Source organism: Alligator mississippiensis, chromosome 5 (genome assembly GCF_030867095.1).
Source record: "Alligator mississippiensis isolate rAllMis1 chromosome 5, rAllMis1, whole genome shotgun sequence".
Classification (NCBI taxonomy): domain Eukaryota; kingdom Metazoa; phylum Chordata; order Crocodylia; family Alligatoridae; genus Alligator; species Alligator mississippiensis.
In genome coordinates, this window is record NC_081828.1 from 144,387,535 (window position 1) to 144,407,027 (window position 19,493).

Here is a 19,493-nt window from a genome sequence, read left to right on the forward strand (position 1 = left end):
AAACCAATTCATCGCCATAAAATGAGAAAATAGAAATAAAATCCATCTCTCCCATTATCTTTCCCCTTTGTAACAGCATCCATCAATTTGCATGTTACCAACAAGCTTAACTCATTTATAATCATGCCCTCCAATGAAAGGTCAGACAAATTTGAGGGAGAACATGGTAGAGCAGAAATAATAAGGATTGCAGACTTAGCCTTTGTAGCGAGACACACTTCCTTCACTATAAACCAAACTCAGCAGAAACATCTTTTGAAGACGAGGAAAAATAGAATCCCTGCCCACATCCAGAAACTAACAAGTATCTTATACGTCTCAGAATTCCAAAATCATTTTCTCCACTCTTTGGCTACCATTGGCTTTCTTATTTGCCCACAAGGCATCTAGGGGAGGGGGAAAAAATCAGGACAAATCTCTAATAGCCAGTCCTTAAAGCACAATGGATTTAATTTAGACATCTTTTTTGCTTTAAAAGCCATTAGTACTTTTTGCTATCAAAAAAAGAATTGGACTCTGTACCTGGTGAGTTTTTGCAATCAAGACTTAAACTTGTGCTGTAATTATGCAACTACTATTTTATAAGTAAGTCCAACAGAAGTATTTTAGGTTCTCATGTCCCCAGTGCCTTGTGGAATCCCCATCCAACAGATATTTCTTAACTTCAGCTTGTTTTTCAAGATTGTCTGATTCAGGACCTCAGCGTTTTACAGGCTTCTGAATTCTCTGTCAAAAAAACATCTTGTTCATTGATAGTTATTCCCATATCTTTGATATACCTCTAAGCTTCCTGTAGTCTTCCTATAAACTTACCAAAAAATGCAGCTGTAGACAATCGCCCCACATTTTGTTCCTAATACCCCACAGAGTTCATTTTAAGCAAATTAAAACATTAGTCAGTTGTTAAATTCTCCACCTGTTGGTGGTAAGTTGATGGAAGAAAGGTCAGAGGCAGCATCAGTATTGAACTTTGAATAGCATCACCTGGCTGATCTTCAGATACAGTTTGTAAAGACAATTCATTAAAAAAAAAAAAAAAAAGGCATTTTAGCCAATCACAAGAATCTCTTCTCTTTTACATAAATTAAGTTTTCAATAGGGAAATCATTGTAAAGATTTAGTCTGTTATATATGTCAATTCATAATATTCGAATAAAGTAATATTTGATTCATAGGTCATGGAAAAAATCTGTTCAACAACTTTCTTCTTAAATAAATTTTAATCATACAGGAGTGAGGTCACTTCTATTACATAACAGTCTATAAATCAACACCCAGCACATAGTACTGTTTATAAAATGTGTGTTGTGGTGAAATAAATGACTCTATATGAAGAACAAAAAAATTAGCAGGTTCTACATAAGAACAAACATGCAATCCTGCATATTTTCTGATTTCCATAGACTAAAAAATGTATGAACCAGGTAGGTTTTTTTATAGTCACCTTAATTTAAATAACAAAATATAAATTCAGAAGATAAGCATTGTAGCAACTTTAGAGCACAGAGATTTTATCTGCTGAATTTTATTCTAAGTTCAACATATTATGTATTTATTAGTATTTCAACATGTTTAAAAAAATTAATCACATATGACACGTAAATCAACATCACTGACTGAGTCAAAGAGGGAATTTATTCACATTACTATTTGTAAAAAAAAATGGCAGATAAAAAAAAATCATCAGTTATTTCAATTTTATCCTTTTGTATTTGAAAGTGAGAAGAATAAACCTCCTCCATTGTTTTACAATGCCCTAGCTGAAAATCTTCCAGCTAATAAAAGCTGCCACATCAAGAGACTGGAATTCATTATAAACCAACATAATCAAAAAGACAATAAGGCTAAAGAATCCAACTGGAGACTCAAACTTGCAATTACAGGTAAATTGAGAAAGGGCTTAGAAATGATCATATCATCAACCAAGATCCTCACAAGACGAGTGCAATGTTATGGCATTTTCAAAATTGTTATCTTGAATTCCAATTAAAAAAAAAATATGTAACTATAAGTTAATGAGTAATTTCCAATCTTCACTTTTCTTTTTTTTTTTTTTTTTTTTTTTTTTACAGTAACTATGCTTATTTTCTCACAGAAAATAATAAAAAAGCATTTTAGGTATTTCTACCAGGCTATATGCTAGACATCGTGTACTGTAATTAGACTTCTACATGTAAAAATTGTATTTCAATTGTGAGAGACAAAAGCAGGCAGATACAGTAAATGAGAAGTACAACCAGAAACTACACAAATAAGTTGATTAATATAAAATAAAGCCATACATATACAAAAAATCCAAAATGTATGTATTATGTGCTTCTTTCTTTATGTGCTTGTAACTTATATTTCAAATATATCCTTGTATATTGGTTTTATGCTGGACCATCCACTTGATAGTCTGTCATGGTTTTCTTTGTTATTAATTTGTATTTTAAAAACTGGTTATGGGATTCCACTGTACAATTTTAGTCCGAGAGCATTACACTCTGTATGGGCCTGATGCTTCCAGTAATAAAATTTCCACTGACTACAGTGGGCAGTGGAATTAAGCCCTGTTGTTGTAAATTCAATTCAATAATATATAATTTTAATCAACTGCATAAAATACTCGTTATGCTATTTTCTGCATCAGCACACATCATTCCCAATCTGATACATTTTTGTGTTTGTGCTGAGGGGGTGGCTCTCTGTAGAAAAAATGTTTATGTCTAAACTTTCCAACACTCAATATTGCCTGTGTGCATGTGAAAGCAATCACAAAATATATCTACACAAAGACTCACAACATGCACTGTGACAATATATGGGTAAATCACTGTTCATGGTCTGCCTTCTCTGCCCATCTGCAGTCTTTTGGTATGGAACAACTATATCATAAAAGCTCCTATTCACACATGCTTTTGATATTACACTATTTAATCACATACAGCTGTAGCTTACATGAGACTGTTACAAAACAACATTTTAATGTAGCATTGGAGGGAAGTCCTGGAGACAACCATTTTTCTCTACATGAAATTTCTGACATTAAAAGAGTTTGCTTTATAAATGGGTGAAAATAAACAATATTAAAAAAAAAATCAGTCATCTTTAAAAATACACTTTTCTTATTGGAAGCTTTATAATGGGCATGTTTGTAAGTGAACTTAATGTCCCTGCCTAAATGACTAGTAATATCAAAGAAAGAAAGAATACTTAAAAACATATCAGTGCACAGCAAACATTATCCAGGCTGCTTACAGCAAGACCTGAAATGAACTCAAGCATTTGGTACCCACAAATGGTTTTTAGGTATCTTGTTTTTAATTCATGGAAAACCTAGCTGCCAGTCTGATAAATTTTCCAAGGTATCTGAGATAACATACATACATCATCTCTTCTCTCTCGCGTATAAAGATCACAAAAACATGGTAAAAATAATTCTGTCTGATCTTCCACACCACTTTTCACTTTTGAACATGCCCCGTGTCTGAAATACTGTAAATGCTAAATATTAGTACACAATATTGCCTGATCTGAAAAGCGTTTACATGTGTGCCTTTGCTTATGAGAGTAAAGCCCCTGTTTATAAAATATAGCCATATAGCATACAGTAAAATGTAAATATTTTACAAGGAAAAGGCTAAACTTCCCTTCTCACAATTCTGTTTAACGTAAACAGATTCACACTGAGACAACACTGTGAATGAAGATTAACTACGAGATTAAAATAACTAGAAAAAAATCATAACCTCCTTTATAGCAACTGAAGTATTTTTAACTGAGGAGTATGTGTGTAAATATATCTAACAAGTAAAAATGGAAGACAAATACTATTGCTTTGTTCCAATAACAGAACATTAAGCACTCTTATTATTTAAAACAACATACTAGGTTTAGATATCAATATAATTGCTAAAAATTCAAAGTCTACCATTTTTTTTAATTTCATTTAAGCAAAGGCCTGTTTCTTTCAGATGACACTTGGAGGCATTAACAAAAAATGCTACACTGTCCTGAACCAAACCAGGGCTAAGTACATACAAACTTCATTCCTAGAAATGCACTGCACTGTTTGCAAGTGTTTGCTTTTATCTTGGCACTATCACATAGGCTCCAGCTAGACTTTTGAGACCTGGCAACAATCCAGGCTGCAGATGGTTGGAAATGCAGCCTGAAATCAGTGTGTGGTTGATGAATTACTCCTTACACCTGACCCCTACTTCACACCAGGCACCAAACACAATCTGAACACTGCCAGGCAGAGAAGCCCTGTCAGGCATCTTGGTATCTGGAACTCTTTCTTCAAGTCCTTCTGTATGGCCAGATGGCCAAAAGTGGGGAATGCAGTAAATTGACTAAACAGCAATGTGAGCAAGAAAAGAGCACGGATTGGTTAGTGCAAGGTGGTGGAGAGGAGAGAAATGTGTGTGGGTTCCAGTAATTTTATTTTTAAATGAGGCTGATACAAGGGGAGTGGAAGTAATTTGGTCAGAAATAGCTGATAGGACTTTTTGACCTGTCATATCAAAGAATGCTTTAAAAATGTTGGTAAGGGAATGGAAGAAGATTTCAGTTTTAAAAAATATTCAAATTATTTTTGTTTTATGCTTAACAGCTTCAGCATTATAACCACTTCCCAGGGTTTTCCTCACATTTGTGCAAACTCTGTTACAGATCTATCTCACTTTTTAATCCACTCTTGTTCACATTCCAATTTGTTCACTTTTCAGTTAACATCCACCAACAGTGGGTTTTTAATTCTACCAGAAGCTGGGAAATTGCTGTGCTTTCTATTGCACAGTCACATGTGTAGCAAGATGCTTATATACAAACAGAGGTATTCCTTATTGGTGCTGCAAATGCCTGTTGCTTGGTTATCATGTTTTAGCCAACCAATCATAAAGCAGAGTCAATGCCACGCAAGTTAAGAGACCAAACACAAACCATGATCATAATAGTGAATTATCTGAAGATGTAACAATGTAAAGAGCATGGGAAGAACTGGTAAAATGAAATATGACCATATAAAAACTTGGACAAAAACTGCAAAAATAGAAATCAGTAACAATCAAAGTGCATCCACAAAAAACTGTGAAGAAAAAAAGGCTAAGTTTATTAAATGGATTGTTTACCAAGAACACTTCTCCAAACTCTAATTCTAACTTAAACAGTAAAGCACAAGGACAAGACACAGCAGTTTCTACTTAAAGAGACTTTACGAATTTATGTAAATAATTAGGTTGACATTTTTTTTCTGATGTAATTTCTAATCATCAAGAAAAATGTCATCTCTCTCAAATCTTGTCTACCTTTTTCCAGGGGCAATAATAATTCTGTTATTTCAAGCACAGAACTGAAGAAATTCAAGGATAAGTGCAATATTTGTTAACATGATTTTATAAGTGAGTATTTACAACACAGTTGCAGAAACCAGGTGTTTTATTAGTTGCCCATCAACAAAGAAACATACTAGTAAAGTTTCACTGCTTGCAAATCAAAATAAAACCAGAGTGCAGTAAATCATAGGTAAGCCCTGAGATAGCCGCATGTGCATGTGATAGGATCCTATCCCTTGGTTATCGTCTTTGTAACAAAGTATCCTCTTTTTAGTAATTTACAGCAATGCAAAAAAAAATTGCCGTGAAATACAATTCTTATTATGGCTAGAATAACTAGGTTCTGCTCCCAGGACTAAGCTGGGACAGTCTATGCAATTCATTCTAAATTACAATACTCAGCTGGGTCACACAAAAATGGGGAAAAAATCCTTCAGAATTTCCATTTGTCCAGAAAGGAGATATTAAATGCACCATGAGTTTCTTTAAAAAGTGGAATCTTTCTTATTTCTGGATTATACAGTTTGTCTGAACTTGCCATTTAAGTTTTAACTTCAGTGGTGGCATCTTACAATTAGGGAATACATGTAAACTGAATTATAACACTGCACTTTTCATGTTCTACAAGAGGCCATGAAACATTTTAAAGTATAAAGCAATCAGAAAAACATATGGATCTTATTCTTCTATGTATAATTCTATAGGCCATAGAGCTATTAATTTGCACCATTACTGCTTAACAATATGTTAGCTATATTACAAGATATTACAGCAGATTGTATACCTTGTGACTCTTATTGTGTCTTGAACTCCCCCAAAGGCTGTGCTACACAGTGAAATGGTACTTCTTTAAGAACAGCCAAAATAAATTTACAATGCAAACAAAGAAAAATAAATACTTAATCTGAAAATGATTGGAAGACCATTACATTTCAGAACTTTGTGGTTTGTTTTAGATGTTATACAAAAATACCCTGATAAAGCCTAAAAAATCTTTATATAGTTTCAAATTAATGCATTCTCCTTCACTGTGTACAGCTGTCCACATATGAACACAATTTACACAACTGAATTCAAGAATTGTGCATAACTCCCTATAACCAACACAGTGTCCAGAAAACAAAAAAGAAGTTGTGAACTTCACAGCACTGTTAAGCTAATACAGTGGTATATTAGCATGCTTTGCTCTGATAGGCATGATAACTGATATAGGTCTGCACCATAATGTTATCTGATTACCTGAATATTAGCTTTAGACATACAATGGGTCTAACTGCTTTAAAATGTCCCAGAAGCTGATGGCTAGCTTTAAGGTAACAAAATCCAGATGCTGCCTGTCTGCACTACTCTGAAGTCCTTAGGACTATAGCAGAAAAATAAATATATGTATATATGTGTGCATGCTATTTTTTAAAATTTAAGTTGTGTGTATGCGTGTGTGTATATTTGTGTGTATAGAGAGAGGAGAAATTAATACAATATGAAATATATGTTACAGATGTTACTATTATCTTCTATTACTAAAATCGTGCATGTGTTTAATCCTAGACAACACATGACTTTTCACAAGGGTAGATAATTTTATATCACTATAATGTGGATTAACTGGTATTAATCTATTTTTCTAAAGTATCTAGTAAAAAAACACTGTGTAGAACGCAGTTGTCATTTTAAACTCCATCACAAGGTTAATTTCTTCAACAAGCATATTTTACAAAGTAGAAAAAGGAGTTAAAAAAGAAAAGACTGGAAAAAATCAAGCTACATGAGTAAAAGAGATGGAATGTCCAATATTTTTCATCCAATACTTGAGGCTATTGTTGTTTCAAAAAAATCCCATAAATTGTTTCATGTCCTTGGCTTGCCAGGTTTTGAGAAATGGCATCAGTCTCCATCCCCAATCCCCCAAACAGTTAAAGCTATAGGCAATATTGCAGTCAAGCTAGTGACAGGCTGCGCTGCTGCTGCAACAGCAACAATACAGACTAAATGGTCACAAAGGTAAAATGCAATTTGAATCGACCTTGAAAAAAAATGGTGAAACAATTCCTCAACCCCCCCAAACAAACCCAAACCCTGATCTCTCTCAAAAATGCTGCACATAATACTTTGAGAAATCATGTAGCAAACAAATGAAAGGTTACTCTGTTATGAATTACAAGACTATAATCACATTGAGTGGTTCTGGTGTCATCAGGACTCAAACCAGCCAGTTTTCCCAATTAGTTAATTTGTATATTGCAGCGAGCTGTCTATAAACATTAAAAGTAATTTTATTAGCAAGGAAATATAACTTAGCCCTTCAGGACTGTAACTAGCTCAACGTGTCTGAAAGCAAAAGTACAGCTAGTCACCTCCCCTGTACAAAAAAAAAAGTCATATGCCACATGTGCTTACATTAGCTGCTGCTTTTTTCTTTTTCTTTTTTTATAATGTAAGTGTATTGACTTAAACTATTAATCTGTGGTTCTGAGGTCACGCTTCAGAACAGTAATTTGTTTCAGGATGTTCTAACGGGTTTGCAAAGTTTTGTTTTGTTCTGCTGTTACTGCCCATTGGTCACGTAAGAAACCTTTTTGGGCAGCGGAGTATGGCACAATTGTATTAGGAAAATAAAGGATTATTTAATTAACCCAAGTCCAGGTGGCATTTGCTTCATTCAGAATAGTTACAAGATGCAGGCCTGCCTTCCAAAGCCACTGACATTAGAAAAGAAAAAAAGAATGAAACCATGTTTGGTGCTTTTTTCTGAAAGTAGCCACTACCATCTACTTCCAGACCATTTAAAAGCAACAGAGTGCAGCCAGCTCATCCTCAATATTTAATGAAATATTAAGAGCAGTTCAATATCTCGGAACAAACTCCCACAGATTTACAGGAGGTTAGCTTCTTGTCCTTCCCAGATCCTCGCAGCATCTCATACTTCGCTGATTAAAAGTTTGAGTATCCACAGACATCTTTTCTAATGGCTCAGTGCTTTTAAGCTCCGCATAAATTGTACAGATCACTGAAAGAGCCACTGAGATAGCATGTTTCCATGTCTGATGCTGTCCAGTGCAATCTTCATCCAATGTCATAATAATCACACTACCTGCATACTGCTGCGATATTAACCACATTAATCCCCCCCACCAAACAACAAAAGGGATTAACTAAAGCTAGTGGTCCTTTAAAAAATCCACAGTCTTAATCTTCCTGTTTCTCCTATGCCTGGTTTTGCACATGATATTGAATTCAAGGAAGAAAAGAAAAAAAAAAACCCCAAACCCTATAATTTATGCCACTCCACTATCCATCATCCACTAAGTGCATAATGATATCATACTGACACTGCTGGACAGACATGGAGCTGCTGTACCATACCTTGGTTTGGAGATAATGAGGGTAGTAGTAAGCGTACTGAGGGTACATTGGTTGCTGTTCCAAGCGTTTGCCCATGTAGCTGGAATCTTTATCTCTGATGCAGGGAACTCGTTGACAGGGTGTAGTGCCCCAGGCCTTCTTCCTCTTAAACCACTATTCCTGACAGTACTGATGACTGATGAGGCTTTTGAGACTTCCTTGCCTTCTACCGCTCACTAGTTCCAACACAGCAAGAATAAAAAATATATGGATTTATAGATAAAAAAAAAAAACCAACAACAAAAAATCTTGCTTGGCTCCCCCACTCCCTCCTTCACTCAGGATACAGCGTTTTCTTGTCTAACCAGCTTGTCTGTAGTAATGTCAATTGCCAGTGTCTGTAGAAAAAAAGTCCTGTTAGAGAAATCAGGAAGACAGTGTAACTCCAAATCTCTGCAGACCAGCTTTCTTCCTCTCTCTCCTCTCTTCTCTCTCTCTCTCTCTCTCCCCTTCTCAAGCTCACTCTTTTTTCTTCCCTCTCTCCTCCCCACCCCCCCCTTTTTTTAAAAAGAAAAAAAAAAGCCTTTCCACATCCTAGTTGCTGCTGTCTCCCTCACGGAGTGACATGGTGCTTAAGGCTTGTCTTGTCTTTCATTCAAACCCCCTCCTTCCAGCCAGTGGGTGGAACTACAGTGAGCCTCTCCCTCGAGAAGCAGACGCAGTCCAGAAGGCTGCAGTATTTCCTCCAAGAAGAAATAGCCTGCTTCAGCCCTTCTGCAAGCACAGTCCCGATTCCCTCTGCTGGCTATCTCGGAAAGCAAAGCAATTTTAACAGCAACGCTGCCGGGATAACTGAACCAGGGGACTTGCAATACTGGCAATGGATTGCTTCTGATCAGGACCCCCACTTCACAAAGTCATGGCCCAAACAAACAAATGACCAAGAAAAGGCAGCATCTAGGGCACAAGAAAGAAATCCTGCAAAGAATAACCCCATTTCTTTTCTTTTTTTTAAATAAAAAAAGACATCACAAGGGCTCAGCAAAAGAACCAGATATGATTTAAGCAGAAAGCTAATTCAGGCACTAACAGCATTTCACTGCACAGAAACACACAGAGGCTACAGACACCTCCTGGCCACTTTGCCAGATTTACTCTTTCAAACTTAGTTCCTTCCTGACATGAGTTTATTTAGATGTATAGCAAAAAGGGAGGAGGGGAAGGGAGTAAAGACGGAAATCACATCTCCTGAGCTCCAGGTGCCTCTAATACAGTTTTAAATACTCTAATACATTTTTTAAATACAAAGATGTTAAAACTACAGGCAACAATCCACTTGCACAATCCCCTAAGAGCAGCCCATCAGACCCAGGACTGCTAAACCAACCCTTACTGTGCCAATCTTTCCCCCAGAAGCTTAGGTAAAAGTGCTCTACAAGAAATCCAAGGTGTTTTGGAGCAATGTAAGCAAAGGTTTTAAAACACTGGTCTGAAGTTTTACAGGACAGGGTTCTGTCTTATTATATGTGTAGAACGTATCTGAAACATTTCTGGGCACTGTACAAATAAGTACATATTTCCTTCTGTGTAAAAATCCTAGCATTTATTTTACAAAAACCATGTATTCCTTTAACATGTCATTTAACTAATAGATCTATCTTCAGTGGCTTTGCTATTTATAAATTTTTAAAAAAATACCGGGCAGTAGTTTCTTTTGTCTTTATTTAAATCATATGTAGTACTCTAGCAGGATTGTCAGCTGCTGTATTATCAACCAAATTGCTTTATAAAAAAAATGTATTTCTTTAAAGGGACAGTTTTCAAGGCTAGAAGGGCTAAAATTAGACTTGCCAGCTGTGTTTTGGTTTGTGGGCACATGCGCGCACGTGACATGGGCTTGCAAATATCGCACTCTGCTGTACTTTTGTCAGTTTGCTGTTGCTTGTATTAAGGAGTCACATACGTCCCCCTAGCAAGTGGCAGAGCAAAAGTTGAGTACATGTTTGAACCAATGAAAGATGTACCATGGTTTTGTTTCATCACAGGGCTCCATTTAATATTAGCATTTAAACAGCATCTGACAATAGGAGCTGCAGCACACTGAGCTCCTCCAAAAATCTGGCTCAAGTTGTGGGCGCATTTAAAAATCAGGCCCCGTATCTCAAAAGCACTGCAAAGACAATAACTAACTAATCCTCTCCCAACACTCTTATGAGTAGGATAAATATTATCATCCCATTTTACAGATGCAGAAACAGACTGAGAGAGGCAAAAGGCTTGACCTTGTAAAGTTCTGAGCACCCTACAAAGTCACAGAATTCACTAAATCAGCAGCATAGGGATTCAGACAGACATCCAGGGCACAGGGGTAACGGAAACTCCTGGTTAACACTGTGAACGCAATTGCAATTGCATAGCTGCTGGCAGCAGCCACCTTTTTTCATGCCTCTAGCCCAACTTGTTAAGTGCCCAATACCTTGAAATATAAGGCCATAATTGCCCAAGCCAAGAAAATCACACAGAACCAGGTTGAGAAATCTGATGTTCCTGGTTCCCAGTCCCATGCTCATTTTACATTGCCTCTGACCTATTACATGGTACTTAGTTTAATAATATTCTTGATTATACTATGTCTTCCTGTGTGTTGGGGAGAAAGGATGTGCATGTGTGAACTATATTGTTACAGGGCTTCGTAGGTGTAATAAATACTTATTAATGATGCACTCTATTTTGAGACCTGATGCATTTCAGATGATTCCTTCTTCTCCAGTCACATTTTACTCAGAGTTCTCTTTTACAGAAAATGTCAGTAGCCAGGGTCTAGAAAAGAATGCACTGTATATGTAGGAGGAAATAATCAAAATAAAAAATATGCCTAAACACAAAAGAAATAATGTTCTGACAAAGTTCTATCTAAAAGCATAACCAACTTTTCTACATGTGTAGATGTTATGATCATCTCTGGTATATGTAAGTCACAGAATTTCACCAAGTTGTTCCTTAAAAGAAAAGTTCAGGAAGCCCCATTACAAACATTGACAATTATGCTAGATAATATACGTAGTAGCAAAGGAAAGAAATCTGCAGTAGCAAAAAAGATGGATATTCTACTACCTCTCACAATAAATCTGAAATAGTTTCATATATAATCTGCATAACCTAAGCAAGCCACTACTTACATACTTCAACGCCTGCTAGATTGAAGGTATCTCCTTAAAAATAGAAAGTGTTTAAGGTCATTTTTTCCACTTCGCAAATTAATGCAGCACTTATATATTTTGGATGAAAGAATATTTTTACTAGGCATTCACTGAATGCATATATCTTTCAATTTAATACAAAGATTTTATACAAAGAAGGTCCAAAAAAGGTTTCTGCAAGCATGATGGCTATAAGCCTATAGAACAATATATATTATCAACCCTCTGCCTTCTTTGGAAATATTTAACCCTTATCCTTCCACCAATATCCCTTCTTCCTGCCTCTTGGCAACATCACCATCCTACCTGTCACTCAGCCTCATAACCCATGCATCATCTTCAACTCAGACCTCTGGGTTCTATATGATATCTAAATTTTGTAGATCCCTTCTCTAATACATCTCTGAAGGCAGGCATTGTTTGCATCCACACAGCTAACACTTGTCCAGATATCTGTCTGATCATATCCTGATTATAAGAGCATGTTTTTCTGCGGTCTTGACAAATACCATCCTGTCCTGCTCACATTAATTCAGGAAGCTGATGAAAAGATTATTCTCCTAATCCAGAGGTTGACCTGTGGTCTGTGGGCTGGATTCAAACCCTGAAGAGGTCCAATCTGGCCTGTGAAGACCCAATTAGGCAAAGAGGAGCTATGTCATAGAGCTGTACTATGCCACTCATCCCCTTTGCTGCAGAGCCTCCTGCTCTGCAGCATCTGAGTTCACCCTTGCTACCTACAGCGAGGTTGGGTATCTGGCATCTGGGTGGTTGGAGTGGGGGAGGACAGACACTTGCAGCCTGCAGAAATGGCGGGTTGCCAGTAGGGGTGCGCGAAGCGGGCCCTATTTGATTCCAATTCAACCCTAATCAGGGACAGTGATTCAATTTGTTGATTCAGATGACTGTCCCTGGTTTAATTCAGCCAAATCAAAATCCGGAGATTCGATGCTGATTCAGAGAATCAGCAATTTTGACATAGAACAAGCTTTAAAAGTTTTTTCTACATACCTCATGGTACCAGCATGGCTTGTAAATGCTACAGTGCAGAAGTACTTGGGGAGGTCCATTGGGGAGCATGTAGGGGGCCCCCCCTGCACTGCCCTGGCTCAGCAATCAGCCGTGGGGGAACCCCAGGTGCCCCCCCAGACCCAGGAGGCACCAATTGCCAAGCTGAGAGGTGGGGCCTGCACACTCCCCGGTGGACCCGGAAGTGGACTGGAAGTGTTCCTGGTTCACTTCCAGGTCTGCTGCCAACCATGCTGGGGAGCCCCCCGTGCTTGTGTGGGACACTCCATGTGCCCCAGCATCACAGCATTCATGAGCCACCTGCTACTTATCAGTATGTAGAAAAAACATGTAAAGCTGTGTCTGTGTCCGAATTGCCGAATCCTTCCAAATCGATTCAGAGGGTTCAAATTCAATTCAGAGAGATTAAAGGGTCCTCTGATTTGATTTGGATTCAGAGATTCAGCCACTGAATCGCGCCAAATCTCTGCCGAATTGAATCAGGGACTGATGCTTTGCGCAGCCCCAGTTGCCAGTCCCAGCCCACACCAGCAAAATGTTGCCAAGCACATTGCTTTGTACCTGGAACTTTTCTCTTCATGTCCTTCCACTGGCTCCTCCTTTTCTGTTACAATCAACTTAGACCACCTGTCTTGCTTTCAAGATCCTTCTCCTCAACATATCCATACCCTACTTCTCTCTCATTTGCTGTCAAAATGCCAACACTTACCTCCATTCAGATCGTGATGCCAGGCTTCAGTTTCCACTTGTTAATTCTGAAACATGCACCTTTATGCTTTCTCCCATGATGCTGCAGTTGGAAAGAGCTCCATTATACTGTTTGAAATCCTGCTACTGCTGCCAAACTTTATAATACCCTTGACCACATTTAGACCACCATTATACTGAGACCACTGTCAAACATGCAGACCAACTGCCTTTTTCTTATTGGTTCCCCATCTACCCATTTCTTTTCTTATCTTATATGTAAATTGAAAGCTTTCTTGGGCAGAGGTGTTTTCCCCCCTGTGTTTGTACAGTACAAGGACAATGTGGCCCTTGTTCCCAATTAGAGTTTTACATTTGTTAATACAAATGACAATTAGCCTACACAGGTCTAATATAGTGTCAGCCAAAACGCAGTTAGTTCTTCAATCTTTTCTGCCCTACTGATCAAGCAGTATTTTCTATGGTTATAGCCAGGTTGATGAATATGTTAATTGATTTTATATACCAACTAGCCTACAGTAAAGTTTTTCATAGAAATTAAATAGCAAGGTCAACCCTGATTGTGTTTTATTCATAGGCCAGTTCTGTGACACAAATATCAAGTGTCCTGTTCCACCACACACTTCCTTGGTGACCTTGGACAAGTATTTTAGACTCTCTGTTTTTCAGACTATCCTCAAAATGGTGTTGTGAGGATTTGAGGATACCATGGCAGCAGATGGCCATATAACTACCAGAGAGATTGAGAGAGAGAATTCCAAGCAATGCAGTAAATGGTTTGGTTGAAGCTGAATCTTAGGCATGTCATTTCTGTACAGGCCAGACTCTCCAGTCTAGGATACTCTATACTAGATACTCTATACTAGCTATACTAGTCTGACTAGGTTAGAGTAGCCAGTCTAGGATAAACTGCTCCTGTTGAAGAGAATAGCTAGACATTCATTGACTTGAAATGGAGAACTCAGCTCTTACCATTTCACTCTCCCTACATGATTTCCAAGTAAATCATGTACTTGTTTCCCTAGTTCCTAACTATGGATGAAAGCCTCATATAATACCTAGAAGTGCAGTGCAAGGGAGGAAACAGGGAGAGTCACTACACTGAGATACCTCCCTCCTGATTCTTTACTACTGGTTTCTAAAATGGGCTTACATAGACCAGCTCTAAATATCAAAATTAGGATGGTCTGGATAATCTAGAAGGGAGGACCTGGTATCCTTTACAAAGACCAAGTCATTTGAATAATCTGCACAATTTGGGCACAGTAATATAACTATTTCAAAGGATGCTGGCCTGACAAGAGCCCTGTTAAGTGGTTTAACAGTAGATTTCAGGTGCCCAGTTCCTTTACACTCTCTGAGCATATTCAGACTTTATTCAGATGGAGTAGATGTCACTCCAGTGTAATTAACATCTCAAACTCTTACTGCAGTTAGTTTGCAGGAGGTGCTCAGCAAGATTAGGCCTTAAATAATTTGATATAGAAATGGAGGAAAGAGAAATGAGAATTAGATGCAAAAGCAGAAGAAAGGTAGAAAATATGGAATAGCTAGGAAAAATGCAAATGAACGGCCACCAAATCAGATTCAGATAATGCTGCCTCTGAAAAAAATGCTGGGGCTGGAAAATGGAAAATTTCCATTTGCAAAATACAGACATCAAAAAGATCATCTTTGACTTGGGAGCACATTGTTTAAACAGAATCCCCTTCATTTTCTTGCCAATGCATTTGAGTAACTGAATACACTTGCAAGCTGAAATAGCAGTTCCCCTGCTGGGTTTTAACTATAAATGTTCCCCAAAAGAAAAGACAAGTTGTTCAATTTCAGTGAGCAACAGCCAGATCACTTCACAACTTTCTTTTTTCCTATTAGGGGATGCTTGTTATCATCTCAGGAACAGGGCCACTCTTAGCAAATTCAAACATGTCAAGTTTCAGGGCACCTGAAAAAGAACCACTGAGTTAAGGAAATTAGTTGGTGAGGCACTGAGGTCCTGGAGGGGTCACACCCAATGATAAAGCTGACCTGTTTAACAAATTATTTCCCTCCATTTTTCTGAGCAGGTACTGGGACGTTCCCCCCCACCAGGATTCCAGACAGACCCAGGGGAGACACAGCCAGGCTCAGAGTCAGTGAGGACCTAGTCAGGGAAATTCTGGTGGGACTAGACATGTTCAAAACATCAGGTCCAGATGATCTCCACCCCAGGTTGCTGAAGGAATTGGCAGAGGTCATTGTGGGACCCCTGGCACAGCTTTATGAGCACTCATGGTGCTCTGGTGAGGTGCCAGAGGACTGGAAAAGGACCAACATGGTCCCCTTTTTCAAAAAAGGGAGGAAGGAAGACCCAGGAAACTATAGGCCCATTAGTCTTACCTCAGTCCTGGGGGAAGCTCTTTGAAAAAATTATCCAGGAGCACATCTGCGAGGGACCACCAGGGAAGATTATGCTTAGGGGCAACCAACATGGGTTCATTAGAAGCAGGTCCTGTCAGATCAACCTGGTTGCCTTCTACGACCAGGTCACAAAATCCTTGGACGCAGGTGTCGTGGTAAACATAGTCTTTCTGGATTTTAGGAAGGCCTTCGACACTGTCTCTCACCCCATTCTCATTAAAAAATTAGGCGACTGTGGTGTCGATGCCTACACACTCAGCTGGGTCACAAACTGGCTGGAGGGTTGCACGCAGAGAGTGGTGGTGGATGGGTCATTTTTGACCTGGAGGGATGTGGGCAGTGGGGTTCCCCAGGGGTTGGTCCTCAGGCCCGCACTGTACAACATCTGCATCAGCGACTTGGACGAGGGGGTGAAAAGCACCTTGTTCAAATTCGCAGATGATACTTGTGCGGGCCGGGTCGGACCCTGGGCCCTTTTCGTCGCTCTGCATGCGGGCTGTGGCCGGCAGCCCGGGCAGGCCGGGTCGGAGAGGGCGGGCACCGAGCTAGAATTAGGCACAGACACTTAACGGTTGATTTTAAGATTGTTTACTTACACCGAGATGGTTGCGGTGCAGGCTGAAAAACTTGCTTGAGTTGCGGTTACAACAGAAAACACGAACAATCACGTGGAGTTTGCTAGGCTCCACGCAGACAGAACTCCGGATGTCCAGGACAAAGGCGCCTCAAATAGAAAACTCGTCGATACATCTTATAGAAAGTTACCGCTCGAAGACGGGAAGAGGTGGGTGGTGGATCAGGCCGCCAAACTCCTCTGAGCAACACACAGGGTTTCTATTACCCTGCTGCGCACACCCAGAGTCCCCACGAGATGGATGCGGAGTCCTCTTCAGCTTGGGCGGAAACTGCTCAAGCTTCTTATACGGCTAGCAGGCCAATCGCTAGCCGCCACGTGTGAATAATTTAGCACTAGCCAATTGCGGGGCACGAATTTGCATGCGAAGAGCGGGAACTCCTTTGCACCGTGCATTTCTGTGTTGCAAAGAAAATGCACCCTGCAAAGACAGCTGCAAAGTGGCGGGAACACTCTTCTTTGCACGTGGGTTCTCTGTGCAGCAGAACTCCTCTGTGCAACGAAGCTGTAAACCCACGGGGATAATTCTTAGTGCCGAAGCACACACAAAAAATCAGACCTTTGGGTCATGACATCCCCCCTTGCTGAAGGCACAATAGAATTATACTTCAAACCTATCATCCGGGTTATTAACAGCTCTGTCAATGGTTCGCGAAACTAAACGAGCAAAAACAAAATCAGTCAACAATAAAAGGGATCGAATCAAATAATAGCTGGCACACACACATATACATAAAATCACATTCATAACAAAAAACTGGACGATCATGACTTCAGTGGGCATCATGGTGGAATCGCACATCAGGCCTTCCTTCCTTTTGGTGATGTTGTCCCTCTCGGGGCCTCTCTCCACCACACACTCCGAATCCCTGATCTGTAAAAGAACTCTCTTAAAATGGTTATTCACTACTATTTACAAAATCACACAAGACCGCACGATAATGCAGTCGATCAAACTTATTATCACTATTAAATACAAATATGTAAACACGATTCTATACTGGACAGCTCTCTCTCTCTTTACACACTCAGCAACTCGACGAAATCGTTGAGGAGTCATCATTGCCTTCTTCTATATAGTGAAAATCTAACTCACAGGCTAGCTGCCATTGTCCCGCGTCTCCCAAAATCCGAAGCTGTCGCTTATTAAGTCCAGAACGCTGCAGGAGGAATGCAAACATGTATCGCTCCTCTTGCGTTCTCTGGCGTAATACTGGACGCTCGGATTCGTGGTGTCTTGTGTTCTGAGCCTCAGTTGGGCGTTGACATTCCTGATCACTGGACAGTCTTGGCTCCATTATGACACGCAGTCTTGGCAACTGATGAAGGAGACTACTCATTGGATGATCAACCATTGGGTTAAGCACAATTCGCAAAACCACGATGTTTCTTTGCCCGTAGACTTTAAGACAACTATCTATGCTGTCGAGAGTCACCGGAACGGTTCCAGGGTCTCGCAGGTGATGATGAGGCCACGGTCGCATTCGTTGGAGCGGTGTCAGTCCCAACGTGCATTCTCTTGGGTTCCAGGCGCAATACGAAACTCCTATAATAGCCAGTACAAGCTGTTCTGCACCAGTGTGCTCTGGTCGTCCGTCATGCCATGCGTGAGCCTTCTGTTCGATCACTCCTGCCACAAGCGCTGGAATTGGAATAGGCCAGTGGACGCTAAACGCCACCATGTCGATGTCAGTGACATGTCCCCTACTCCATGAAGCTTGTCTCACCAAGAAGCTTGCTTCTTCCTGGTCCAGGAGGTCGGACCCTAGCTCCACGACCAGACATCCCAACCACACAGCCAGAGTTTCTTCAGGTCGGATCCTGGATTCTCTACACAAATTCTGCAGTTAGGCTCTGGAACGAGCGTAATAGGTGGTAGCATGAACTGCACTCTGCGGACCGATGACTGGGCTGCTTGATGCTGCAGGCTGATCAATTTCTTCGCAAGTTGTCATTGCTGTTGCTGTTTCTGTCAGAGCTGTAGTCATTGTTACAGTGGGGGTTGTTGTTGTTTCAGGCGGGAGGGGCGGATGCACTCCTCCACTTGACTCCCCCTCCCTTTGGCAGAGGGGCGTGGTCGGCAGAATCAACGCTGCGTCGCTGGGCAGAGTCACCGGCCGAACCCTCACGGGCTCTCCCGAAGCTCCATCCCTCTCTTCCGGCTTTTCCACGTGGTCTTCCCTCTGCTTGGCACCATCTTGTTGGGGCAGTTTAAGATCCCCTTTCTCAGCCGCTTCTCCGACTGCCCGAACGGCCATACGCAGCTGGGTTTTCAAACTTAAAGTTTTATTCATTAGGTCTGTCATAGTCTGAAAAGTTGCATTTAGTTCTCCCCCCTTGTCGCACCATAGGACCACTCTCTCATCTATGGCGCGGTCCTCCGTCTCCGGGTTTTCGCGGAGCTCGGACTGACGATCACGACCCCTCAGTCTGGGTATTACCATGCAAGGAGAAAGCTATCCGATTGGCATCGGCTCTCCCATCTCCCGGGCACACCGCAAGCAACGGACACACTCCCGGGTGGGGGTCGGGCTTACTGCGCTCGCCGGGTCAACTTCGGCAAGGGTTATAGCATCGAGGGGCCTGTACAGGACCCACTCATCACTCATGATACACCTGAACGCCGCGGGGTGAAGATACACTTCTTTCCCTTCTAGGGCTCCAACTTCGGAAGCTCCTTCTTCTCCCTTTAGCGAAAGGTGTCCCCGGATACATCTCCTGCCCGTTCCGCCCACCTGGTGGTACGCGATGTGCGCCTCCAGTTCTGCGACGCTTGCTACGCTGCATCTCCCACTTCTCCAAGGGCAGTTCTCAACTAATTCTAACTCTAGCGAGCCCTCTCCTGATCCCATCCTCATCGCC

At 40.4% G+C, this 19,493-nt stretch overlaps 1 protein-coding gene across 11 annotated transcripts in view; it reads right to left on the reverse strand.

Annotated features, from left to right (window-relative positions):
• RBMS3 (RNA binding motif single stranded interacting protein 3) overlaps positions 1-19,493 on the reverse strand; it is a 1,095,516-nt gene that overhangs the window by 677,004 nt on the left and 399,019 nt on the right. The window contains exon 1 of one of the 11 annotated variants that reach the window (XM_014603166.3): positions 8,682-9,410. The exons of 9 other annotated variants lie outside the window; for them this stretch is intronic. In XM_014603166.3, the coding sequence (XP_014458652.2) occupies positions 8,682-8,756 (75 nt within the window). In that variant the 5' untranslated portion in view covers positions 8,757-9,410. Of the gene's footprint in view, positions 1-8,681; positions 9,411-19,493 lie in introns of those variants that run through there. One more of the 11 variants, XM_059728833.1, reaches the window with a different exon arrangement.